This window comes from Setaria viridis, chromosome 8 (assembly GCF_005286985.2).
Source record: "Setaria viridis chromosome 8, Setaria_viridis_v4.0, whole genome shotgun sequence".
Classification (NCBI taxonomy): domain Eukaryota; kingdom Viridiplantae; phylum Streptophyta; class Magnoliopsida; order Poales; family Poaceae; genus Setaria; species Setaria viridis.
The window spans coordinates 31,071,306-31,098,481 of NC_048270.2; the positions used below are offsets into that span (position 1 = coordinate 31,071,306).

Sequence of the window (27,176 nt, forward strand, 5' to 3'; positions counted from 1 at the left end):
TCCAAGAGGTGACTTGACTTGGCTCGACTTGGCTCCAAGAGGTGACTTGACTTGGCTCCAAGAGGAGACTTGACTTGGCACTTGGCACCTTCCCAGGAAGCTTCTTCCCTTCCAGTTTTTGAATTGTCTTGAGTCAAGCATTTTCCCAAATCCAAGATAGTGAAATGGGATTCATAAACACGTCCGAGGCTCCTAGCTATTTAAACTTGCTACGTCATACCTATTGAGAGCTCCTGGAACCACAAGGAATTAAAGCTTCTCGGTTCTCATACGATGATATTGGGGTACCCTTCCTTCCGTGTTACATTTTTTCTGGTGATCCAGCTAATTCTTATCAGCATCTGCAGCCTCGTTCCCTCACCATTAGCGTCTAGAGGATGTAAGTGCTAAACTAAATATTTGTTTTTACTATGATTTTTACAGAAGTATGTATTGTAACCTTGGACGACAAGCTGATCCAAGGTTATGGATTTTGATCTCCGAGTTTTTACATGCATTTGATCAAGAGCAGAGACAGAGATAATAGATTGATGGTTTGTTTGAATCACCCTAGGTTTGAAATCTGTCCATGACATGTCTCTACTTGTGGTTGAGCTTGTATATTCGTAAGATCATAATTAAATACCTCTCTTATACTTTCATCCTCTCCCAGCTCTCTGTATAGAATAATATCAACCTTCGGGTGAGGCTTTTAAGGTGGCACAAATCTATTTAGACCACTAAAAGGTAGGACTAACCCATCAACATTTAGCAACATGGGTTGAAACTAGAAAACTAGTGAGGCCCCTTTTAGGGCTAACGCCCTCAGGTACTTACCCCAAATAACGGCACATAAGTACCAATGATCTCTCGGTGCAATAGTGGCCATGCCTTATCGCCTCACAGTAGTAATGTTAATTTTCTTCCGTCGTTCCAAACCTCATGTTAAAGCTAGGTCTTTCTTTCCTTTCTTGAACTAACATGCAAGTTGCAAAAATGAAAAAACATTTGTTTATGGAACAAATTTATGTTTTATTTTTGTATCATGTAAAGAAATTGAGACGAAGTCTGAAGTATTGTAAAGAGTGTATATATAGATGACATATTTTCCTTTTGGATCTTGGTGCAGGCGGTTGGGGCCCCTTTTTAACTCCATGCCCAAGAGACCCTCCAGTAACGAGCTGCCCTCGGCCGCCCTGTCGACATGGCTGATCCATGAATATATGAATTTATACAGGTGTCATTGATAATCGCGTCAATAGATTCGATGTTTTCCAAATTTCATGTTATACGGGTTGTTGTCTTGTCTCAAATTAAATATATACGTTACGTACAATCCTATCACTTCTTGCGTTGATGTATATATCAATAAATCATTTTTTAGAGATGTATCAATATTTGATCACTTCATATACGTAAAATCTATCTCCACTTTCAAATTAATATATGTGAACTCTACTCTTAATATTATTATCTAATACTCAGAGGCTTATATCTATACTCATATATATAAAATCTATCTTATATGTAATATCTTTTTAAGGTACTTTTCAGACCGTGTAACCAAATGGTACATTTAAAACATCAGAGGCCTGTAACTATGCGCGAGGAGGAAATTCACGCTCAAAGTGTGAGCTCAAGAGAACCCTCCAGCAGTACGTTGTTAAGGAAGACTGGTCTTCCATCTTGGTGCTTTTGTTCTTGTTGACTTTGGATCCGGGACTAGAGTGCTTTTTTAGTCCCGGTTCAAAAATAACCCACCGAAGGCCACACTACGGGAAAGCTACAAATTGCCGAGTGCCCCAGGCACTCGGCGAAACCCTAAAAACACTCGGCAACGTGTTTGCCGAGTCTAACACTCGGCGACGAGCACACGGCAAAGTTTTACTTGGCAAAGTTAACTTTGCCGAGTGTCTTTGCTCGGGCACTCGGCAAAGGGTGTGCCGAGTGGCACAAAACACTCGGCAAACAATATTTCCAGAAAAAATAAAAAAAAAACATACCCCGGCCACCGGGGGCAGCTCCAGCTGGCCGCCGCCGCCGCCGTCTCAACCATTGCGACGCCGCCACCACGCCCAGGCCATCCACGGTCACGGCCACCACGCCACCACCGGCCGCCACGCCGCTGCCGCCCGCCGCTACCGCCACGCCGCTGCCACCCGCCACCACGCGCCAGATCCGGAGGGGAGAGAGGTGGGGGCCGCCGGATCCGCGCCGGAGGGGAAGAAGGGGGCGCGGATCCGGCCGAAGGGGAGGGAGCCGGGGAAGGAGACGGCCGGATCCGCACGCGCTGGAGGGAGGGGGCTGGGGGGGGCGTGCAGCGGCGGCGGCGGCGGCGGCAGGGAGCTGGGTCTGCCGGAGGAGAGGGAGGGGAGGGGGCCGGGGGGGGGGGCGCTGGAGGGAGGGGGCCGGGGGGGGGGGGGGGGGCGTGCGGCGGCGGCGGCAGGAGGAGGAGGGAAGCGGTCTGCGCGTGGAGGGTCTGCGCGTGGGGGTGGGGCCGGGGGGGATGTTGTTTAGTGGGGGGCCCGTCTGGTTTGCCAAGTGTCCTACGTGGACACTCGGTAAAGGGTTTCTTTGCCGAGTGTCCAACGTAGGACACTCGGCAAACTTTTTTTGAAAATTTTTTTAAAAAATATCCAACCATTTCAAAAAAATACCAAATTTTCACACGAACCAATATACGTTCTCTATTGACTATACAAAAAGTTTTGTAGTCAAATCAAAACTCGACCGTCATTTTGACTCCAAATCTTATGCAATACTTCTCAACGTTACTAATCTTCTTCTGAGATGCTTCGGTTTGTAAACATCGTATGTGACGAAATGTGCAAAACATTCTTAATTTTTTTCCACAGCCTCCACCTATGATATCATCACATCATGACAAATCTCACGATTTTCAGACTTTGCTTGTTTTTTTATAATTTAAAAATACCACTGTCACACGTTCGTGGTCGTATTTCCTGAACAAGATGTTCGAAATTTCTTCTCATTTCATGGGTCAGGTCTCAAATTGGGCCGAATAATATGAATATTATTTTTCTACTCATTTTGTTCCATAATTTGAATCACTTGCAGTTCAAATTTGACTTATACCAAAAATTTCCTTGAAATGCAATTAATTAAATAAATATAGCAAATAAATCAAAAAATATACCAAATTTTAACATGGAGTACCACATGTTGTATGTGGGGAGTAGAAAAAATTTCATGGTGAAAACAGGAAAAAAATTATTTTTTTACCGAGTGTCAAAAAAAACACTCGGCAAACCCCCCTCTTTGCCGAGTGTCTTTTTTGACACTCGGCAAACCCCTCTCTTTGCCGAGTGTTTTTTTGACACTCGGCAAAGGGGGGGGGGTTTGCCGAGTGTTTTTTTTTGACACTCGGCAAAGCCCCGAGTGTATTTTTTTTGCCGAGTGTTTTTGGCTTGGCACTCGGCGAAGAGCTTGTTTGCCGAGTGCTCGAAAAAAAACACTCGGCAAAAAAGATACACTCGGCAATTTCTAGCTTTCCCGTAGTGCCACCAAGGGGTGGGACTTTAGTCCCGGTTGTAACGGCTAAAAAATCTAGCATCGACGCCCCCCTGTCCCGGTTGGAAATTCCAACCGGGACAAAAGGCCCTCCCCCCTCCTCCTTTTGTCCCGGTTGGTAATTCCAACAAGGATTAAACCTTTCGTCCTAGTTGGAATTTCCATCCGGGACAAAAGGCCTCATTTTGTCCCATTTGAAAATTCCAACCCAAACAAAACTTCGTCGCCTCACCCTCTCTCTCTCCACTTATCTCCTCCCCTCCCTTTCTTATCTCCCACGCAGGGCCTCTCCATCTTATCTCTTCTTCCTCCTCCTCCTCTCGCTTTCTTCCAGGCTCCGGTGCGGGCGTGGGCAGCGGGCGGCCGACGCGAGCACTGGCAGGTGGCACGAGGCTGGCGCGGGTGGGTGGGCACGGGTGGTGAGCGGCCAGTGCGGGCACGGGCACGGGCGCGGGCGGCGAGCGGGTAGCGCGGGCGAGTAGCGGGCGGCCGGCGCGGGTGGCTTTTTCATTTTTTTTTAAACTTTTTAGTCCCGGCTGATAACACCAATCGGGACTAAAGGGGGCTTTTAATCCCGGTTGAATTTTCGAAATCTATGATCCTTATCAACCGGGACTAAAGGACCGTTTTCCAGTAGTGATAGAAAAGGATAATCTAAACAACATTATAAAATCATAGGCAGTTCTAGATCTTCTTTTGTGCCCTTGAGAGCTGCTCTTCTCCTTAGCTTATTAAAAGGAATCGGCACTCGTATGTATAACCTAAGATGAAGAATGAGTGAATTAGATAAATTTAAAACTTTAACTTATAGCTTACACTACTTTGCATCGAAATGTACTAGAACATGCTATTTAGGAGTATATCTATGGTTGATCTATTATGAAAGAACCCACCCATAAAAATATTTTGCAACCAAGAGTCAATCCTAACAAAAATTACTCTAAGTAAGACTCCAGTTGCAAGTATGAAATGCAGAAAAACGTAAAGTGGGTAAGACAAGATACAAAATCAGCACGGTGATTTATCTCGTACTATTGGTAGGTAAATGTCACCCCTAATCAATATCTGAGCTCCACCAAGAATATGTTCCCGATCACCAAATTTCTCCTGGTTAAAATCTTAGGCTCGCCACAAATACTCCTGTCAAGCTGGATGAGAAGTTTGCCACAAAAGCAAGCCTTTACCATTTCCTTTCTTTTTTATCACCTTAATGTTGTCTCTACTATAATAGTACATACACAATTCCACTTCAATATAGTCTAATAAGGTATCAAGCTAAACTTTCACCTTGTAATACATGATACATCAACAATACAACATCAAAAGTTCAGTAGATTAGTACAATTTAATACTTTAATAGAAGTTAGGTCTAAGGCTTTAATGGATTTCAGGCATGGGTGGTTATGGGTGAAATCCAATACACCCACCCCTCGTTAATTTAGTTGTCAGGTAAGCTGTTCCCTCAAAATGGTTTCTAAAATCCGAAAAACATCATCTAAAGTCATGTTACGAAGAGTGCTATTTTATCTAGCTATCTCGGAGCTAAGCATTTGTTAGCAAATGAAGTTTTAGTTTAAATTAAAATTCAATATATTTCAATTAGGCTCAACTAATGCAAAGATGCTACAAATAATGCAAAGACTCACAATAATATATGCCATGACATGCTTAGAATTTCTGAATTGTTACCGGCCGAATCGCGAAACTACCACGTATTTCCTTTGTCCAAAAATAAGTGTTCTTTTAGCCTTTAAATTTTGTTGTTCTTTTAGCTCCTAGTAAGTCTCATCTAATTAAAGCAACGCTCACACTAATAAAAAACGTGTGGAGAAGTGTGTGAAGCCAATATAATCTAATAATCAATTGATATTATTTCTCCGATTTCAATGCACGTGCAGGATCCAGAAAATCAAATAGATAGGATGGCTTTGAATCACAACTAGTATGAGTAATTAATGGTAACATGGTCATTTCTCAAAACTATCGATGTGTCTGAATTTTTTTTAAAAGGATACTTTTACAGCGCTGTAGCACAAAATAAACACAATCCAAAACAAATCTGTACTAATTTAAGGTCTCGCATCTGTGAAAATAACTGTACATCTTAGTGCCAAACACTTTGAAGTCATGGGTTCAACTTGGGGATCAAACCGGTTCACTATTTTTGCCTCAATGACAGGTGGGACCGAGACCACCAGTTGTGACCAACCCCATGGCTCCGCGCCTCCGCCTTCGCAAATGCCCGCGCAGTCGCCGCGCCGTCACCTCCGCTGACGCTGCGCATGCGCCGCCACCGTCACCACCTCACCCTTGCCGCGGCAAAGTCCCACGCCGCCCTCCTCAAGTCCGGCATCTCCTCCCCCACGCCCTGGAACCAGCTCCTCACCGCGTACTCCGCCTCCTGCTCCGGCCTCGCCTCCGCGCGCCGGGTTTTCGACGAGATCCCCCTCCCCGACGCGGTCTCCTGGAACTCCCTCCTCGCTGCGCACGTCGCTGCCGGCGCGCACCCGGAAGCATGGCGCCTCCTCCGGGCCATGCACGCGCGGGGCCTCGCCGCCAGCACCTTTTCCCTCGGCTCCGCGCTCCGCTCCGCCGCCGCGGCGCGCCGCCCCGCTCTCGGCGCTCAGCTGCAATCATTCGCCGTCAAGTTCGGCCTTGCCGACGACGTCATCCCCGCTAGCGCGTTGCTCGATGTCTACGCGAAATGCGGCCGGTTGAGCAATGCTCGCCGCGTGTTCGGTGGAATGCCCAAGCGGAATACCATCTCTTGGAACGCGCTCATTGCTGGGTACTCGGAGTCTGGGAATCTGGCACAGGCGATAGCGCTGTTTCTTGAGATGGAAAGGGAGGGGTTGGCCCCAGATGAAGTGACATTTGCCGGGTTGCTCAGTTGAGGGTCCAAGCTGCTATTTCTTGATGCAAGAACTGCACGGGAAGATTGTAAAGTATGAAGAAGCCTTGGGTTTGGTTGTGTCTAATGCAGCAATCACTGCATACTCGCAGTGTGGGACCCTTGCAGACTCTAGAAGGATCTTTGATGGAATTGAGAGTAGGGATTTGATATCATGGAATTCTATGCTTGGAGCCTATGCTTACCATGGGATGGATGACGAGGCAATGGGATTCTTTGTCAGGATGATGCGAGAGAGTGGAGTCCAGCCTGACATGTATACTTTCACAAGTATCATAAGTGTGTGTTCAGAGCACGGGCATGACGATCACCGAGGGAGTGGAATTCATAGTTTGATGATTAAGATTGGGTTGGAAGGAGTCACACATGTTTGCAATGCTCTGATTGCCATGTACACTAGGTTCACTGAGAACTGTATGATGGAAGATGCATACAAGTGCTTTAGTTCTTTGGTGCTGAAGGACAGTCTCCTGGAACTCTATGTTAACTGGATATTCACAGCATGGTTTGAATGCTGATGCTTTGAGATTCTTCAGATGCATGCGGTCAGAAAATATTAAGACAGATGAGTTTGCATTCTCTGCTGCTCTGCGGTCCTGTCCAGACCTTGCTGTGCTTCAGCTAGGTAGGCAAATACACTGTTTAGTCATCCAATCTGGTTTTGCTTCCAATGACTTTGTTTCAAGCTCACTGATCTTCATGTATTCTAAGAGTGGAATGCTTGGTGATGCAAGAAAGTCTTTTGAAGAGGCAGATAAGAGTAGCTCGGTGCCCTGGAATTCTATGATGTTCGGTTATGCACAACATGGCCAGGCATCCAGCAGGGGACCTTCCCCTCCTGTTTCATCAAAAAAAAGAAACATGGCCAGGCACAGGCAGTGACCAACCTGTTCAATGAAATGTTGGGACTGAAGGTTCCTCTGGATCATGTTACCTTTGTTGGCCTAATTACCACCTACAGTCATGCCGGTCTTGTAGATGAAGGGTCAGAAATTCTCAATACCATGGAAACTAGGTATGGAATTCCTCCGCGAATGGAGCACTATGCGTGTGGTGTTGACCTCTATGGGAGGGCTGGGCAGCTTGACAAGGCAAAAGAGCTTATTGAGTCAATGCCATTCCAACCAGATGCCATGATTTGAATGACCCTTTTAGGTGCTTGCAAAATCCATGGGAATATGGAACTAGCAAGCGACGTGGCAAGCCATTTACTTGTAGCAGAACCTCGACAGCACTCCACCTATGTTCTTCTCTCCAGCATGTATTCTGGTCTTGGTATGTGGAGTGACAGAGCAACATTGCAGAAGGTAATGAAGAATAGGGGATTAAGCAAAGTTCCTGGATGGAGCTGGATTGAGGTGAAAAATGAGCTGCATTCATTCAATGCAGAGGACAGATCACATCCAAGGATGGATGAAATCTATGAGATGCTAAGAATGCTGCTTCAGGTGGCACGGAGGCTTTGTTCTTCGGAAGACAAAGAGATTCTTGTGACAAAATCCGGTGATACATGACCTGCAACTTTTTGTTGTGTACGTTTCATTCTTATCCAGCTAGTGTTATACATTGTTTCTATTGGCATTGGGTAGCAAATCTTTGGAAGTTATAGAATGTCTTAAAGTTAATGGAAGTTATAGAATCTCTTAAAGTTAATGTGGCTCACAAAATAGATACTTTTTATGTTAATATTTATTTGATTCAACTTTTGTGCTTGCAATTTGCACCTAGGAGATCCAAAATCCAAATAGTAGTAAGAGCTTTAATTAACAGGGCAACTTTCAAGTTGTACATCTTCTAGTGATGTGGCTTGGCTATCTGCTATCATGCATGGTGAAGCCCTATGCAATTTGCTGCCTATATACATTTATGATGCAGATAGTAATAATTTCATTTCTTATTCTGAGCTCTTATTCGTAATTAAACTTTTTCACATACTGCTTCCTTCTTGTCCCGTGCAAAGGGTACACATAGAGATTGGCATGGGCTTCTTTAATATGTTTATCAGATGTCTCAATTGGTCTGCCGCGACAGAAGCTTTTCTGGATTCCAGAGATCATGCAGTTGGTCCATGAAAAGCCAATAGTTCCAATTATTTTCTTGTGTACAACCACGTCTGGAATGTCATGAAGCTTAGATTCTTTTACTGAGGAAGTTGGTGAAAGTCTGACATTTGCATAACCCCAGCCTGAGTACAAGGGACGCTGGAAGCATGGAGAAAAGAAAAGAGTTGTTATAGAGAAACACAAGCGCTAAGCAACCATACTCATGGTAGGTAGCTTGTGATGCCCTAAGCTGTGTGCACCCAACATTCTCACTTAAGTCAGGTTTGTAGGATTATGAAACACAACATTGCAAAAAGGGAGCCGCAGTTTTTGTGGTGCCACTGTCCACCTTGGAGCAGCATTCTGGCCACCCCATGGCTGCGTATATGGCAATTGAGCACTGAAATCCCTTGGCAACAGGAATGGTCTTCATACATGGTCACCTGTCATTGACGTGCATCATTGCACTTTCTGGCGCAATGATGGAGACTAATTTAGTTGAAGGTTGATCTCAGTACCGAGTGATACACATATGCACTTGGTGAGAAAGGAGTGCGTTCACAAGTGTTACTGTCCAGTTCTGTTATTCAATCAGTGTTAGTTACAAATGGGGGATGGTCTGCCTTGCTGTGCCTCTGCATTGAAACTGTAACTCTGGTGCAAACATGGGGATTCTGAAAACATGTCTGATAATGATATGGCCATGTATGTATATGGCACAGTGAGGGCAGGAAAATCTATGTACTCATTTCCATTGTGAGGCCAATACCAAAATGGTCACAGGCCAATACATGAATCTGATGGTGAGTGAAACTTTGGACAAGATCAGAAGTGCGTGGATTCTCTATAAGAAGTCTGCTTTCTGTTTGACTTATGATTGGAAGTGCCTAGATCAATGCTCTCTAAAACAACATCTGCTTTCTGTTTGACTTTGTTGTGACAAACTATGTGCTGTAGTAGCTACCTAGTTACGGACATCCATTTGGCAAACTCTAAGCACACCATTTGATAGGAACCCGCTAGGATTGATTCCGATCTTTCGATGAGAGGTATGGGATAACTCGATTAGCGGATGGAGACGACGTTCACGGCCCGACTACAGCCTTCCAAGCTGAGCCTTAGCAACTGATACATCACCTCCAATGGCTGCCGCGATCTTGTGGAGCGCGTCACTCGGCCATTAGGGCACTCATCCTGCAAGCAATCGATGAACTAGCAAGAACACGTATAATAAGTACTGAATTTACTAGAGAAGATGAAGGTTTCAAACTTAATCTCAATAAGGTAGGGTTTCGAAGACAAGAAGACGAGCGGCTGATCCAACACGCGCGTTTACAAGCAAGTAGCGAGAGCTAAACTTGATCTAAACAAAATCCAATTATTCTTGATGGCGGCTAAGGGGTATATGAAGGTGGGAGGACAACCACCAGGGTGTTAGGGTCGTGCTCCAACCCTAGGATGCGTCCCTAATGGATACACGGCCCATTGGACCAAAATAAGGAGACGCAGCACCTTTGGACAGAAAACCTCTCGATAGTAATTCGGTCATTGCGGCCACCTCAAAATAGATATGGACTTGATTTTAGATCCATATGAAAATAGATTTCATAAAAATTCCATGGAGTACTTGAATGCCCCAATCCAAGTCCGTATGCGACCGTGGTGAGCATCACAAGTTGGTACTGCCCTAGAGTCCGAATCTAGCCGGCGCGACTCCTTTTCCCTTTCGGTCCTCTCCCTAGTTTCTAACCAAAATAAGAGTGCACGCGTTTCCATGGTCTAAATATGATGGACAGGAACTCAGAGTGAACTTACTTGATGATTAAGTTGACGAGCACGGGCACGAGTAATAGGACCAGAAACCGGTACTTGTATCAGGGTAGAAACTGGTACTCGTGTCAGCGTAGAAACTGGTACTCGTGTCGGCGTGGATGTATCGTTGGTGTTGATGTCCTCATCACCATTGACATGTAGGAAATGTGATGATCTTAAGCTAAGGGAAATAATGAATACAGAATTGCACATAGGCAACGACTTGGTACTCACACTTCAGAATATAATGATCCCAGCCATGTCTTAAACTGTGTTGACCTCTCCTATATGCCTGGACTGTAGGAGAGTTTGTTTCATGAACAAATTGTGCGTGCCTTCTTATGTTCTGTTCAGGGCATATCAACCAGATGCATCTTCGGTGGCAGGGATTGACCAATTTAGGAAGATGTAGGACAGATGATCGAGCCAGATGCAAATCATGCTGTTCGTCGGAAGACGTTGGCTATTCTAAAGCCGCTTGGTCTCGTAGTTGCAGTTAAGCTTTGTCTTTGGCCATTATTAGCTAGTTCAGTGTACCTGTGAGCCACCTTTACTTTTTTTCAAAAGAAAAAAAAAGAACACTACTAGAGACTGATATCGGGCATACTAGTTTTATGGCTTACAAGTTACAAGCAGTTTTAGTGTTACGGAGTTCATGCGATTTTTGTTGATTGTATCTCAATCTTGGTGGCCAACAACTCAGCTGCGGCACCTAAAGTTGATGGAAATCTATTGCATGAAAAAGAATCGCAACCTAGATTGGCATTTTTCAGGTAAGAGTTTAGAGAACAAGAAAATAAATAAGAAAAACTTGACGCACTGTGCTTGTAAGTTTGTTTCTGTGAATCAAAGAGAAGTACTTGGAGGATATCCATTGTTCTTTGTTAATTCAATTCCAACTTGAGTGAGCATAAGGTCTCTGCCTAGGCAGAAGACCATGTTTTCATTCATTCATGAAACTTGGGCAAATTGTAGCGTGCGCGCCGTAGTTTCTGTTCTTTCTTCTTCTTTGACACCGCTCGCGGCCAACGACGCCAGCGCCCGCCTCCCACCCCCGCCGCACCACCCCACCCTTCCTAACCGCTGCCGTGACTCGCCCCCACCGCTGGCACCGCCCACCGAGGATCCTCCACCACACGGCCGGCGGCGCCATTGCCGCCCGCAACCTACAACCACTGCTGGGTCGCCGCCGCCCCGACCATCCTCTAAGGCTATCGGCGCCTGGAATCCCCCAACCCAACAACCCCAAACTCCTAACCCTAATCCCTCCACATTCGTCGGCAGTGGCCGGCACCCACTCGCCCACGGCCGCTCCCACCAACTCCCCCTCCGCCACTCCCACCAACTCCCCTTGATCTCGGCCATGGTGGAGGAAGGCTTTGGCGCCGGTGCGGAAATGGGCGCGCTCATCCAGCGGCTGAGGCTCCACCAGGTAGGGCCATCCCCTTATGACCCCGCACCGGCGGGGACCCCGGCGATCGACGGCAGCGAGCAGCTGTTCTGGCTGCCGAGGGCCGCCGTGCTCGTTTGCCAGGAGTGGATTTGGGCCTGGGCTGCAGCCCGGGGCGAACCCCAAGAAGACTGGGAATAAGTTTTATAAAAATGGTATAAAAAGATCAGGCAACCCATTAGCCCACCCCGACGCAAAGTGAGCCCAGCAGGCTGGAACCTAGCCCTGGCTGGCAGGCCACGCGCCTCCCATCCGCACTCGTCATGCCGCACCACCTCTTGCTGGCGGCTGGCGATGGGCGGTGCCGCGAAGCGCCCCCGCTCGTCTGCTTCAAGTGGCCATGGGGGCCTAACCCCACCCTGTCGCTGGACCCCGGGCCGAGCCGGCGAGCTCCTGCGGAGACCTTGAGCTCCATGGCTCTTCAAATCCATCCGCACCCTCGCGCAGGGCCTCATCGTCACCGGCAACCTCCCTTTGCCCTCTGCCTCCGCCGCCGCCGGGGAGGCGGAATAAGGAGGAGGGGAGGGTGGGGGAGCCCAAGGCTGCGCAGGTGGAGGCAGACCGCGGTCCGCGGGGACATGGAGCAGCGGGTGCTGGCGGTGGCGCTGGCCAGCAGGAGGCCCGCAACAGTGCTCGAGTTCTACTCACCGCGGTGCCGCCTCTGCGCATCGCTGCAGGGCTCGTGCGGGAGTTGGAGGAGCAGCTGTGGAGATATGCAAGAACAATGACGGTGGTGTGGATGCAATTATATGCAAACCTGTAAATTAGGACTGATTTGTTTGAAAAATATTACCTGCTAGACAGGATCAAGACTGCAAACTGAGTTCAGACAATACAACAGTAAAACAAGGTTCTAACAATTAAATCAAGATCAAGAGATTATTGCAAACGAACGTGACTTAGACCTACTTCTTGCAACAACAATAACATCACATCTCATTCCAAACGCTAAAATTCTAAAGAATTAAACTACTCTTGTTGATACCAGGAATTTTTGTAGGACTTTCAGTGAAGAGTCATGCAAGATTCTTGCAATTTCCCAGAGTCTTAATGCATAGCTAAACATTAATCAGTTCATGATCTGAACTACCATGCCCTGTTCCAAAAAAAGCTCTAGCCGTCAGTTCATGATCCGAACTACCATGTCCTGTCCCAAAAAACTCTAGCCGTCAGCGTATCAGGGTGCCAGTCCCCCAGCAGACCGCCTCCAGGATGCCGATCGCCGACGAGCAGCGATCCTTTGTGATGCCGCTCTCCCTACCCCTCACCATCACCCTTGCTGGCAGCCTAGGAATTGTGCTATGAGGTTGTGAGTAATTGTTTCACAGGATGAGTGCTCTATGCCAGATTTGTGTGCTATGGCATTGGCTTCGGCCGTCATGGCCATGGCGTTTAACCGTGCTGAGTGCCGGATCACCATTGTGACTAGCATGTGAGCACATACACATATAGGTGGCAGCCAAGGGGTAGTCAATGGAGAGAGAAACTGAAGACAATACATGCCCCGAAGCTAGCACAAGAGATGGTAGCCGTGGCGCAAAAGTCTGATTACTCCGAAACTACGGTGAGGAGGTTCTGATGACTTGGCAAAAATCAAAGAAAAGTGTTGTATTCAACGATATCAATGATTTTGAGATTCTACGCATCATGGGGCAATTCAAATTTACGGTTGCCTGATGGAAGCATTCTGTGTGGTCGATTTCCGACCGCATGTCGGAACAGCTCCCACATCTGCGCCGATCCCCATTTCCCTTTTATTTTAAAAAATATATACAAATAAAATTATACAAAAATATTTATTAATAAAAATTTGAGTAAAAATTTATATCTATAAATTTTCTGAAAACAAAAGATTTCTATAAATTTTTTTGGAAAACAAAAGTTTGCAACAAAATTTGAAGAGAATAATTATAGGAAAATTTTGGACAAAAAATACACCAAAAATTCACAAAAAAGTATAGACAAAAATCTTAGAAACAAAAACATAGAGAATGAAGCTAAAAATAAAAGGTAAAGAATAATAAAGGTTTGGGAAAAAATTGAACCCTATTGCTGCATCGTCGGGCAGAATGATCGGGCATAGCTCACCAAGCCCTATTGATGCTCTCCCCACCACACACGCCGGTGGAGCTTGCTGGGCCTCTGCTCCTCGCTGGGGCCCTGAAGTCGCGCTCAGCGCAGCGCCCGCCATTGTGCTCCCTCGAGGCCCTCCGCCGTGCCCCCGCGGGTGGAGCCTCGCTGCTACCCTATGCTGGCTGCCGGGGCAAACCCCACGCCCTGCAGGTGTAGCCCCACATGCCGTTGCGCGCGGAGCTCGCCCGGGGACACTGTTCCCTGTGCTTTATTTGAAAGGGAACCAAGGAGCTTCGAGCCGGAGAGGAGAGAGAAGGAGAAATGGGGAACAAGGAGAGGTGGCCGCTTGGTGATAAGGTTGGACTGCTGGAGCGGGTCCTACCACATGCAGATGAGCAGGAGCGTCGGATGGTCCCACCACTCGTGGCCCCTGAAGCGGCACACGCTTCCATGTCATCGACCAACTGGAAGGAATCCAACAGTGGATTCTAGATTTAACTTTTGCACACGTCGGATGTACATTAAGACCCAACTGGATACTTTTTTTAATATGATAGAAGTTTTCAAGGGAGCCAATTGAATAATTTTTATTATTACCTAGGTTATTTTTATTAAATATATATTAGTTATGTTGATTTTATATGTAAAATAGAATTAAAGAATTTAATAACATCTTATTAGAACCGATGAGGGTGCATATAGGGATGAAACTTCATAGGTTTGGATTTAGGGCATGCACGTAGCCACATTAGTACTGAGTTGGACTTGGAAAATGTACCAGGAGCTCACGCGGGGGAGGGCAGAGCTCCTGGTGACGCAAGCTAGGCTGGTGGTGAGGGTCGGTGAGCACGGCATCGTCGAGGACCGCTGCCTATCAACGTTTAGCATCCTGGAGGTGGTCAGTGGGGACTGCCACCCCGAGACACCGGCTGTCCGAGCGTTTTTAGAGCAGGACGTGGTAGTTCAGACCATGAACGGATTGGAACCTATCATGATCTAGCCGTGTATTGAGACCTAGGGAATTTGTAAGAATTTTTGTGCAACTCTTTCAACCAATATTCCTACAAAAATTCCTCGGAGTCAACAAGAGTAGTTAAAATCTTTACAATTTCAGGGGTCAGAATTAGGCATGTTGCTGCTGCTGCTGCTGCTGCAAGGAGTAGGTCTAGGTCATGTCGCTCACAGTCTCTTGGTCTTGATGTTGCTGTTAGAACCTTGTTTTACTATTGAAAATCATCTGAATTCAGCCTCAAGTGTCTTGTGCTAATCGATTTGCTATTCATGACTTCAGGAATATTTTTCAAGAAATCAGTCAAAATTTAAAAAAATTTCATAATTGCATCCACATCATCATCGTAGCCTATGTCCATCTTCTTCTCTAGCGACCGATATTTCATTGAGCTTCGTGGACCTCAGGGTTCAAATTGACAGGACATTGGTTAGTTGTTCATCTGGCTTTCTTTCATCCATCAGTAGTTATATGCAATGGATATGTTGGACGTCAAATATAGTTGGAACTGAAAGATATGAAAATGATTATATGTTACGTGAATAGCGATTGATACTTATATCACTATTCCTTCATCTTTTTTTTCGGTAAATTTCGTATCTCTTAATTGTAGTTGAAGTTGATCTGAAACTTTTTTATGATTGCAGTATCCCAATTTAGTGCATTTAAACTAATGATGGATGAAAGAAAGCCATTTGAATCACTGATCATTGTACATACGGTCAATGTGAACCATGATCCCAAAGAAGCTTAGTCGAAACATCGATCGCTAGAGATGGAGACGATGAACATGAGCATCAATATTGATGTGGATGCAATCATGCAAAGTCGTAAATTTGGACTGATATTTTGAAAAAAAATTCCTTGACTCAATGAGTACCAAATCGAACAACACAGGAGACTTTAAACTGAATTCAGACGATACAAATAACTAGGGTAAAAACAAGGTTCTCTCAACAGAATCGACACTAAGAGAATACTGCAAAGCAACATTATTACCTAGACCAAACCAACTTCTAGCAAGAACAACACGCCTAATTCCAAACGCTGAAATTCTAAAGAACTAAACTATTCTTGTGAACCCCAGGAATTTTGGTCGGAATTTCGGTGCAAAAAGTCACGCAAAATTCCTGCAAATTCCCGGGGGTCTCGATGCACGGCTAGACCGCGGCGGGTTCAGACTCGTCCGTGGTCTGAACCACCACGTCCTGCTCTAAAAACGCTCGGACGGCCAGCGTGTCCGGGTGCCAGTCGCCCCTGACCACCTCAAGGATGCTGATCGCCGACACGCAGTGGTCTTCGGCGATGTCGCGCTCACCGGCCCTCATCATCACCCTAGCTCTCATCACCAGGAGCTCCGCCCTCACCCGCGCGAGCTCCCGGTACACCTTCGGGTCCAGCTCCATGTACGTGTTGCCGTTGCTCCGGCGAGACGACGGGGCGATGTACCTCTCCTCGGCCTCGAGGACGCCGTCGGTGGCCTCCCGGAGCAGCTCGAGCGCGGCGCCGTACGCCGAGTACCCGGCCACGCAGCGCGCGGCGAGCGGGAGCACGGAGACCGTGACGAACCGCGCGAGCTCCGGCGGCGGCAGCTCGACGACCGCGGCCGGGGACTCGAACCTGAACAGCGACAGGCACGCCGCCCAAGTGTGGTCCTGGGCGTTCTGCGCGGCGGCGACGGCGTCAACGACGGCGCGGGCGGCGCGACCGCCGGTGCCGACCTTGCGGCCGAAGAGGCGGAACACGCCGTGCACGGAGACGCACCCCTCACGCGTGCCCCGCCGGGCGACCCCTAGGCGCAGCAACGTCGCCAGCGCCTCCTGCTCGGCGCCACCGGCGAACGATGGCGTGCGTGGCGAAGTGCAGGATAGCTTCATCGTGCGCTTGAACCGCTCCCATGGCGTCTCGACGTCCGCGGCGGCGCGGGCGGCGTCCACGAGCATCGCCGCGGCGACCGGCGCCGGCGCGAAGTAGCTGGCGGCCTCGAGCAGCCGGAGCGCCACCGTGCCGAGCCCCGCCGCCTCCCGTTCCAGCAGCGCGAGGCACGCGTCCATTAGCCTCACCAGGCCCGGGTTGTCGCGGAGCGTGGCGCCGTCCCTGTCCCCCTCCCACGTCGCCGCCCGGTGCGGCGCGCGGCGCATCGCCCGCCGGAGCTCGGCCGGGCCGACGGGGACCTCGGAGAGCATCGCGCCGACGAGGGCGAGCCCTACTGGCGCGCTGGCTATCGCCTCCTGGATGACCCTAAGGATCGTCGTGTCGTCGGCGCCGAGCGTGGTGCGCGCGCCCTTCATCAGCCGCATGGCGTTCGCGTCGTCGAGGTCTCCCAGCGCGAGCGTCCTGACCCCACGCACGCCGCCCGCGAGCCGCGTCGTGACGACGACGCGGGTGCGCCGGCATCCGCGGGGCAGAAGCTCCCCGACGGCGCGGCCGTCCCACCAGTCCTTGTCGCTCTCGAGGTTGTCGATGATGACCAGGTACGGGATGTCGCGGGTGAGCTCCTTGTTGATCTTGGCGATGGCGTCGCCCTCGATGCCGTGGAGAGGTCTAGCGGAGCGGCCTTTGGACGACGAGAGGCTGTCGCCGACTGCGATGCCGAGGTGGTCGGCGAGCTTGAGGTAGCTCTGGCGGAGGTACCTCGCCTCGCCGTGCACCCAGAGCACCTTCTTGTACTCGTGCGAGTGCCGGTGCGCGAACTCGAGCGCCAGCTCCGTCTTCCCGGCGCCGGACGTGCCGGAGATGCAGACCACGCCGTCCAGGAAGGGGCCCTCGCCGCTGACGGCGCCGTCCAGGAACATCGGCCTCTTCCCGGCGGCCTTGTTATGAGCACTAGCGCCGCCGCGCAGCATGGATTCCAGTTCGAGGAGCTCCTTCTCCCGGCCGACGAAGCCCGCGTTCCAGGGGAACGGGATCTCCAGCTCCGCCTCGGCGCGCCACGCCCTGACGGCCGCGGCCACCGCGCGCCGCCCGAGCCGCGCGCCGACGATCTCGAGCACGTCGAGGATGCGGTCACGGAGGTCGCCGACGCGCACCTCCACCGCCGACTCGGAGCGGGCGAGGCCCTCCACGGCCTCCCTCCACTGCTCCTCCGCGCCGTCGTAGGCCATCCAGAGACGGCCCCCGTATTTCTCCCACAGGTCGCCGCGCCGCCCCACGACGTCGTCGGCGGTGGCGAAGTCGCCCCGCCTGACCCCGACGAAGACCGGCACGAGCGCGCCGCGCGCCAGGAAGGCGCGGATCTCCTCGACGGCGTAGGGGTTGGCCAGCGTCGCCGGCGTGACGAGCACCACCCCCGCCGCGGCCGCGTCCATGGCGGCACGGGCCGCCGCGTGCGCCGGCGCGTCCACGCACAGGCGCCGGTCCGACGCGACGCAGGGCACGCCCAGGAGCTCAAGCTCGGCACGCAGCCACGCCGCCATCCGCCGCGCGTCGCCGCCGTGCCCGACGTACACGTCGCACTCACGCACCATCGCCCGCGCCATCGCCGCCGCCGCCGCCTCCTCGCGCTCGACCCCGTCGACGCCCAGGGAACTCCACGGCGTCGCCTTCCTCTCCTCCTCCTCCTCCAGGTCACGGATGCGGATCCCGCGCGCGGCACCGGAGCTCGACGACGCCGCGGTCATTGCCTCTTCTCTCTAGCTCGCTCGAGGGTTTCTTTTTCACTGGACAAGCGCCTAGATCCGGAGCTAGATTTCCGGCGAGTCCGAGAGGGGATCGATGTGACGGGGCACTCTAAATAGGCGAAATCGGGAAGGAGATGATGGAATCGAAGAAGTGGCATTGATGAAGTAGCTTGCATGTCCAGCAGTAGAAAACCAGGTGTTTCCAACTGGAAGCGAAGCAAAGCGGGAAAGTTTTGAACGGAAGGTGCTTCGCGTGGCACAATTTTTGGCATTTTTAAATATTTTTTTCGGCACGGATTAATTGCTGGCTAAAAAGTTTCTGACCAGTTTTTACCACATGATCATAGGAGACCTGATGGTGGGGCCATGGGATGGCAAATGCTGCGAGCCGCTTATCTTGGGATGGACGGTGGGGCATTGGTTATCTAGAGTGGAATCAAATTTATGCAATATTTTCACCGTTTTTTTATTTACCTGACCCTTTTGGTCCTCACATGAAATATAGCAGAGATTTATAAGTATACTCATTTGGAATGTCATGCATAAATGCATTCCAGCATATTCACAAGCATATAGGCACTTGATAAGGCCATATGTAAAACCATACTAATTTTTTACTTGTATATAGTGTATCTCTTTGAGATTTCATCCATAAATGCACCCCTAAAAATTTGCATGCATAAACGTTGGTAAACATGAAAAACCGTAAGCATGACAATCACTCAAAGAGGCCCAACAAGTTTGAACTTCAAATATAACTTTGTTTTTACCGGTGCAAAGCACAAAACGATCAGCTGGAGATTCGAATAGCATTTTGAGCAAATCTTTTAGTGGGGAAAATGGACCACAGGCACACAGTGAAATCTTTTTGAAGATATATAATATCTTAGTAACTTATTACTAGGTGTGGACGGTGTGCTTGATTGGCAACACAAAAAATTGCATCAATTCAGGAATGTTAATGCACTTGGAATTTTTGTGCAAACCTCCAAGGGCTAGGCCAAAGTATGGTTTGGAAATGTATCCATAGACAACTGGACAATTGATAAAGTTTGCCATGGAGATTTTCCAAATCAATGATAAATGAAAAGTGAATCTCCCTTTATACATTTCATTAATAGATCGAAAAATTTGCAGTCAAAGTGAAATTGGGCTAGTTAGAAAGACATACATCAAATATGTAGATACTAGAAGCCAACTTCGTGGATGAAAATAATCGAACAAACCCATGAGCAATAAAAAATCCCTTCTCAAAATTCAAGTTCTAGATTATTTGGACCATGCTCTTCCTGAGATAACCATGCACCTAGCCGAACAACATAATAATAAGTTACTTTTACACTCTCGGATCAAGCAAAAATTCTAAGAAAAACAAATGTAGTAAGGATTTAGTAATTATCAAGGATATACACACCTTAGTGCAGGTAGCCACATGCTTCTTATTACAACATATGACCATATTCTGTAATCGTCCTCCGGTAATTTTTTATCCTCCTTGTGTCTATTTTCTTGAACACCCATGAATCATCCCATTATAGCCTTCAAATTCATCATATCAAAAGAGAAATGTATTATGCTCTGAAATTTTGGTTTATAACCACAGTTTATACAAATATGTCAGTGCTTCCTCTTTCTCATTGCAAAAAGGGGCTTCACAAATTGGTACTAGTAGTAGAGGCTTATGATTCCTCATGACCATCACACAGAAAGGGGTTAGTAAGTTTTGTGTTCAAATACAACTTCATTTTTCTTCTGTGCAAAATACAAAAATGATCAACCAGAAATTTGAATAGAATTTTTAGCAAACGTTTTAGTGGGGGAAATGAACCATGTGCACATAGTGGAAGTCTATTTGAAGAAATAAAACTCTTAGTAATTTACTACTAGGTGCATGCATGAGCTACAAAGCGTGAAGGGTGTTCTTGATTAGCAAACCAACAAAATGGATCAATTCAAGAAAGGTAATGCATTTGAAAAATAATATGCCGAACTATAGCCACCCTTGTGCACCCTGCCAAAACCGCCCAACGCTGATGCCCATACGTGTGCCCACCACCCCTCCCTGCACAACCGCCTCTATCGTGGTGCGGATCAAACCAGTGATCCATGAATCCAGGCCACAAGAGCCCCATATTTGTAGTTCCCCGGGCTGGGAAGCCTCCAAAAAGTCACCTCCATCGAGTCCAAGTTGACGAAGCCGATTGGGAAGGGGGGGGGGGGGTGTTGCGGCAAAGGAGGAGAGGAAACTCGCCTCTTCCCTTGCGCCCGCATGGGCTTGCTGTGGGTGTTCCAGCGGCGGTGAGGTCAGCTCAAGGTGGAGGTCGGCGCAATTACCCTGGTGCTAGGGTTCCACAGATCTTGCCCATGAGGGACGAAGAGGAGGGAGGGAGCGGATACGCTATCACTAGATCTTTTCATCCTATTTTTGATGAACATCATTCGATATGCTAGCCAGATCCAAAAAGGTCTAAAACAACCGACCCAAATCCATAGATTCAATCACAAAGGTGCATGTAAAAAAATAGAATTCATAAACACATTTTTGCGATCCGATCCCTTGAAACCATACTCAACATCAATCCTCACTATATGTCCACGTTTCTAGTGGAATCACTAAAATGCTAGATGAAATGGAAACCAAAACCAAAGATGTTAAAAATAGGAAGGAAATAGGGGAACCAAAACCTTACATATGTTCAATCTGCCTTGCATACACCATTGATGTTTCCCTGCTCTTTGCTTCACCTTACCTAGAAATGGATTAAACCCTAGATACACATAAATCTAACTTGCAGCAGCAGCAGCAGCCGCCGCCGCCGCCGCCACTCCCCCCTCTCGCATCCGCTCCAACTAGGGTATGGTATTTATAGCCAGCTAGAGGCACGCACAAGGATGGGCTGAAAGTTTCTAAATAAACATTTTCCGATCACACATCTCTCCTTCAGAAACCCTAGACAAAGCCCAAGCCCAAGTTAGGCCCATAAGTTCAATGCGATTATTGAGGGCTTTTAGCATTTTCGGTCTCCCTCTATGCTAAAGCAGTACTCCAAATACACTCCATGCTCTCTTTATATAATAAATAATATATTCCACATGTCATTTCACGCTGCATTGTACTCCTTTTCTTAGAGTCTTAGAAGTGCAATAGACACCTCACATGCACTATCATTTCCTTTTAAGGAGCTCATTGGTTAGATATGAATATTATTTCTTAGAAGTGATGGTTTTATACCGTCCCTGGATTTTAGTGGGCTCATGCGGTATATTTTCCGTTAGAATTGTTTCCCTTATTATCTCCAACATTGTTTAATTTTCTTTGAAAATATCAGCTTATTCTTACATTTCTTATATGACACATTTTCTATATATTAACTATTCATTGTTTACACAACAATTATATTGGTCAAGCTAAATATGTCATTTTTTAATCTAAATTAGCAACAATAATATTTTACACCAAAGTATGCCGCTTACGTTCCACATATAAACATGATTTGCTAGCTCCTCTTGTTCTTGGCAGTCCAAAAATGCACCTTGCATGTTTTTGTTCAATATTCAATTGACTTAAGAAAATAACATCTAAAATAAAAAAAAATTGAATCATTTGAGCCATCTAAACTTCACCCAAATTGTTAACCTAGATCTTCTAGGCCTTTTCCCTCTTTTCTTCCTATATAACTTTCCCTTGCTAAATAATGCTATACCCTCACAAATAAGGACATCTCTCTCCAACGTAGTATAAATGAAGGGCAATAATGTCATTTGATATGCATTCTTAGTCTTTGTGCATAACTTTAAACTGACATGTATTTTAGTTGGGAGAGCAGAGTAAATAATCATATTTCAAGTGATGGTGGTTTGAAGACATCTTTTGGTGGCGGTTTTGGTTTGGGGGGGGGGGGGGGGGGGGGTTGCTTTGAAACTGTTAGCACGAGCACATCCACCAACTTCCTGTGTCAACAAGATCAAGGAACGTGGAATGCCGCTTGCAAAAGGCTGCGACAAGGCAGTGACTAGATTTAGATTGTTCCCACATTTGTCATTTTTGGGACGAGGAAAATGACATGGTTCCATATTTCCGGTGAGCCTCTCACACACGGCCGGCTTGCTTAGGCAGCTGGTGCAACGGCCATGTGTATAGTTTTCTCCAGCTTCTTCTTACTTGATTAGGGAGAGCTCCTGCCTTGTTCTGCAACAAAAACTATGAGCACAAGGCTGTTTTTCTTTGTGACATGCACATCTATGTCTGTTCTTCGGTCACCTAAATTACTGTTTCAAGGTGGGCTACCCATGTTTACTCGTGGTTTTGAACATGTTACACAATAAAAAAAATCCCAATGCCAGAAACCAACATGGCCATATAATTAGACCAAAGCGGTATTTGAGTTAGCAACAACTCCAACGTACACTTTTCCATTCATAGGGTAGCAACTCAAAGCTCACAATTAAATTGTGGCACAGTACGAGGTTCACTATGCCACACACTCGTCCCAGAATAAACTTGAGGGCCAGTTTCACACCATATATAAAAAAAATGAAAACTGAAGAAGACATCTTTTATGAAGCTTTCTCAATGGTAACTTTTCTAGATTATCCCCCCCCCCCCCCCACACACACACACATGCACAAAAAAAAAAACTTTACTTCATTAGTTAGGCACATGCAAATCTGGAGATTTTTCGCGTTGTCATCAACTTAGTTATCTTCCTCCTTACATAGTTGGAAAAAAAAAAGAAAACATATGCATTTGAGCCTCGTTAGAGGTGGATATTTAGTATTTTTTTGGATCAAAGACAATTCCTTTTTTTATTGATGCAAAACTAATTAATCAACTTGCCGTAGGAAAACCAATCAAAACAAGAAGTTTTAATTACTCCCCTTGAGCCAACTGCTTGTATGACTTTTTTTTTGGGACGAAGGGAGTACATGGTAGTCAAAAAATATTCATTTTATCCCGAACCATCAAAGTCCGATAAGACAACTAAGTTTCACAGAGATCACAAGCTCATCCAGTATTTAACACATAACTGAAACATAAGAGCTAAAACCATATATAGCAGTTATTATCCTAAAACCCATAAAAGATGCTAATCTGAATGCTGTGCATATAATATCCTAAAACCATAAAAGTTGATAACTGGACTTCCAACGAAAACTAAGGCCTTACTCATCTCCCATTCAGCACTACAATTTATAGCAGTAGCCGATATCACTATACATTGACCCCTCTATAAATCCGAAGAGCTAAACACCTAATTCAGTTGAACTTTGAGAAAGTCTACCACATACTTTCTTATATCAGACCTCAAAGGCGCTCGACCAGAACAGAGCCATCACTGGCCTTGCTGATGCGGCACACACCACCACCAATCTGAACAATGAGATCAGGGTACGGTCTTCTGTTAGCTGCCCCACCGACACCAGGTTCATAGTGAGCCCCGGGACGAACCACACGTCAGGGAGAACAACTGTCTCTGTGATCACGGACCCTCGGCCGCACACCTGCATCCCCTCGCCATCTGCTGCATGGACAACCTGGTTGCTCACAGGTACCAGGTTGGAGATGAGCGTCCGGTCACCTGTCATGTGGTTGGTAGCATAAGACGCAATGAACCAATCGGCCTCCCTTGCCTTCACTGAGCTGTTGTCGCCGGTGCCAGTGCCACTACTGTTAATAACACCAAGAAGCATAGCAAGTTAGCAGTACACTGTGCACGTACTGAAACCATCAAGAGGTTGCAAACTAGATTAGTTCAAGATTATAGTAGCAAGGTCGGAGGGAGCTAGTGTACTGAAGCAATTAGTCAAATGGATTTAGAGGCAAAGACTGACACAAGATTAATAGAAGTTTAACAGTGAATGAACTGAAGCAACCAAGAGTGTTACATACTGATTAATTCAAAACAATGGTCACTGATGGAACAAATATTCAATGGTGTGTCTGAAATTTTAGTATGTAAACGAAGCATATGACAACAAGCAGTTATTGTTGTACATAATTGCCAGATATTATCGAACTTTTCGCGTCCAGGTCTCCAGATAAATGCCCTAAAACACATTATTGAGATACAAACCTACCTCATCCGATCCAAGAAACCACAAGAACCAGCCATCCCAGAGAAAACCTGACCAATCAAGAGGACGGCGCCTCTGCCACCCATCTCCTCATACTTTACAGACTAATTCGAGAAGGGGAAAGCTAACCGTCACCTAGGTGTTTTAGAGCTCCCCATCACCCGAATTTCTCTTCCTCCCCATCGCACGCTCTTCTCCAATTCCAGCTAAATTCCGGCGAGATTAGGGCGCTGGTTTAGGGGTTCGGGGTTTCCGGAGCGAGTGCTCACCGCCTTTCCTAGAGGGAAGACCGGCGGCGGTAGGTCAGCCCAACGGAGGTGGCGAGCGCGGGAGCGGTGAGGCGCGGTGGCGGGGGCGCCGCCGGCCGGGCGATGGTGGACGGCGGTTGGGCGGTGGCGGGAGGGGGAACGACGACAACGGTGGCGGGAGGGGGAGGAAGGCGGCCGGCACGGGCAAGCTAGGGTCCCACCAGACGGGTGGAGGCACGCAGGGGTGGTGGGTGGTGGGCAGAAGAAGCACAACAGAGAGGGTAGAAAAATCGGGTGATGGAGAGCTCTAAAACACCTGGGTGATGGGTAAACAAACAATATACCAGTAAAAAAGATGATTCGCTCGAACGCAAGCATAACCCCAAAGCCCAAAACCCCAACCAGGGGGCAGGCACTTGCACACGGGAACCGCACGCGCAAACTAGTAACTTTCTGTGGGACAAGAGAGAACTAGACCATGGGAGCGACGGAGGAGAGGGGGCACAGTACCTGGCCGCCGCCGGTGACGTGGAAGATGCCATCGGGTGGGGGTTCGGCGAGGCGGCGGCAGAGGAGAGAGGAGAGGACACACCAAGCCGGTTCTCTGTTCGCGCAAAATTGCACACCAGCTACCATTCTTTCATGCCATGTCCCACTCGCGCCTGCAAACTGGCCCACGGCCCAATAAATTATGCAGCCCAAGGTCACGCGCTAGCGAAGTGGGCTCCCGCACCAAGATTGAGATGCACTATCCAAACAATTAATTAAAATCCATTATTCAGTCTGAAAAAATTAGAATCCATTATTAGAACAAAAATAGGAACAAAAATCTGTACAATATTTGAGTAACATATACTCGAAAAATAAACAAGAAAAAATTGAAAAAAAACTTTTAAAAAAGAAAATGAAATATGGGAAAAGAAAAATGAGCTAATATATTGTCCCTTTCCCAACAAAAACTGAGCAATAATCAAATTAAACCCATATCTTTGCAACATTAATTTTATAAGGTCTAAAAATTCTTTATGAGTACAACTCAGGCAGCATATACACGCACCCATACGACATGCATGCTTATACGGACACCCGCATGGGAGCACTTGAGCAGTGCACAATCTTAAACCAGATTATTGGAGGTCTAGTCGCATGCGGACACGCACACTTTACAACTGAAGTGGACAAGATCGATCCCCCACTAGGACCCTTAATAACCAATAACGTTATTTTTGCGCTATCTTAATGTGCAAAAACATCACTATTTTCTGCTGGATGTGGTATAGTTCATCTGCCATTAGGCTATTGTCAATTGTCATGGTCACACTTTGGAAGAGCTGCAGGCGGTGGACGAAGAGTTGAGTTGGGTGTTGACCCGTCCTCTGCGATGAACACTACCGCCGCGCCCTTTGCTAAATGGAACTCAAAATGGCAGTGGACGGAGGTACCACTGCATCCACACTCTCTTTTTAACCCGATACTAATGGGAGCATTACTACCAGGTCTAACGGCTAGTTCTCTAGGAGCCCCCATGACCCCCTTTAGTACCGGTTGGGACTGGTACTGAAATCGCTTTCCACAGCAGTGACTCCTGGAAAACATACCAAATACAGCATTAGAACAACTAATAAACAATGCAGATATAAGTATGAAAAAGAGAACTGTAGATACGATTAACTTGAAATTTCTTTAGGATTTGTCAACACATATCCACAAAAAGCTAAATCACCATATTGTGGTTGGGAGGACGAAGACCCATTCTCCCATCCCTGCCAGCGAAGAAGACGGCCGAAGGAGGCATGGCACCACAAGTGACAACAAACCATGAGCGAGCAACCCACTGCGGCAGGACGGGAGGAGGGGGACGACCTAGAGTCAGTAGGGGAGAACGACCTTGGGGCCATCAGAGCACCCCTGGGGGATCAGTAACCGGCGACCCGAAGGTGCACTTGCCGCCGGAGGAGGAGCAGGGCGCGGGGTGTGGTAGGTGAGAGGGAGGGGGAGAGGGGAAAAGGAGCGACCTTGGGCCACGCCTGTGCCACTAGAGCGGATCTGGCACCGGGGCGAGGGATTCGACGACCGACGGGCTAGGGGACCGCCATCACCATCAGGCGGGCCAATCCTCCAAGCCGCTGGCGCCGGGCGGCGCGACCATGCCGGCGCCGCTCCCCATCACCCGCCTCAGGAGCACCAGGCGACAAGGGCGCCGACTGCAGGGTGGCCTAACACCAGCGAGCCCGCGGGCTGGGTTGGGCTGCAGCAGGACACGCAGCACGGCCCCGACCTGCTGGCGCGCGCACGCGTGGTGGCGCCAGCCACAGTCTCTGCCCGCTGCAGGCGCCGACGGCAAGGCGGCCGCCGCAAATGTGCTGAAGGGGCGGAGGGCCACCCCGAGCTCGGAGGAGACGAAACCCGACCATGGGAGCATAGAT

General features: G+C 48.0%; 1 protein-coding gene, 1 long non-coding RNA gene and 1 pseudogene across 2 annotated transcripts; 2 read left to right on the forward strand and 1 right to left on the reverse strand.

Moving 5' to 3' along the window:
- Positions 1 to 1,374, forward strand: LOC117833816 (uncharacterized). Its single transcript, XR_004635564.2, has 2 exons — positions 1 to 379; positions 1,109 to 1,374. It is a non-coding gene; the product is annotated as an uncharacterized lncRNA (long non-coding RNA).
- A 4,218-nt stretch (positions 1,375 to 5,592) lies between these two features.
- LOC117866759 (putative pentatricopeptide repeat-containing protein At3g25970) lies at positions 5,593 to 9,552 on the forward strand (annotated as a pseudogene).
- Positions 9,553 to 15,945: 6,393 nt separating this feature from the next.
- Positions 15,946 to 18,427, reverse strand: LOC117834494 (uncharacterized). Its single transcript, XM_034714056.2, has one exon. It carries the CDS (start codon positions 18,425 to 18,427, stop codon positions 15,968 to 15,970), a length of 2,460 nt encoding a protein of 819 aa, XP_034569947.1. The 3' UTR covers positions 15,946 to 15,967.
- Between the last annotated feature and the right edge of the window lie 8,749 nt (positions 18,428 to 27,176).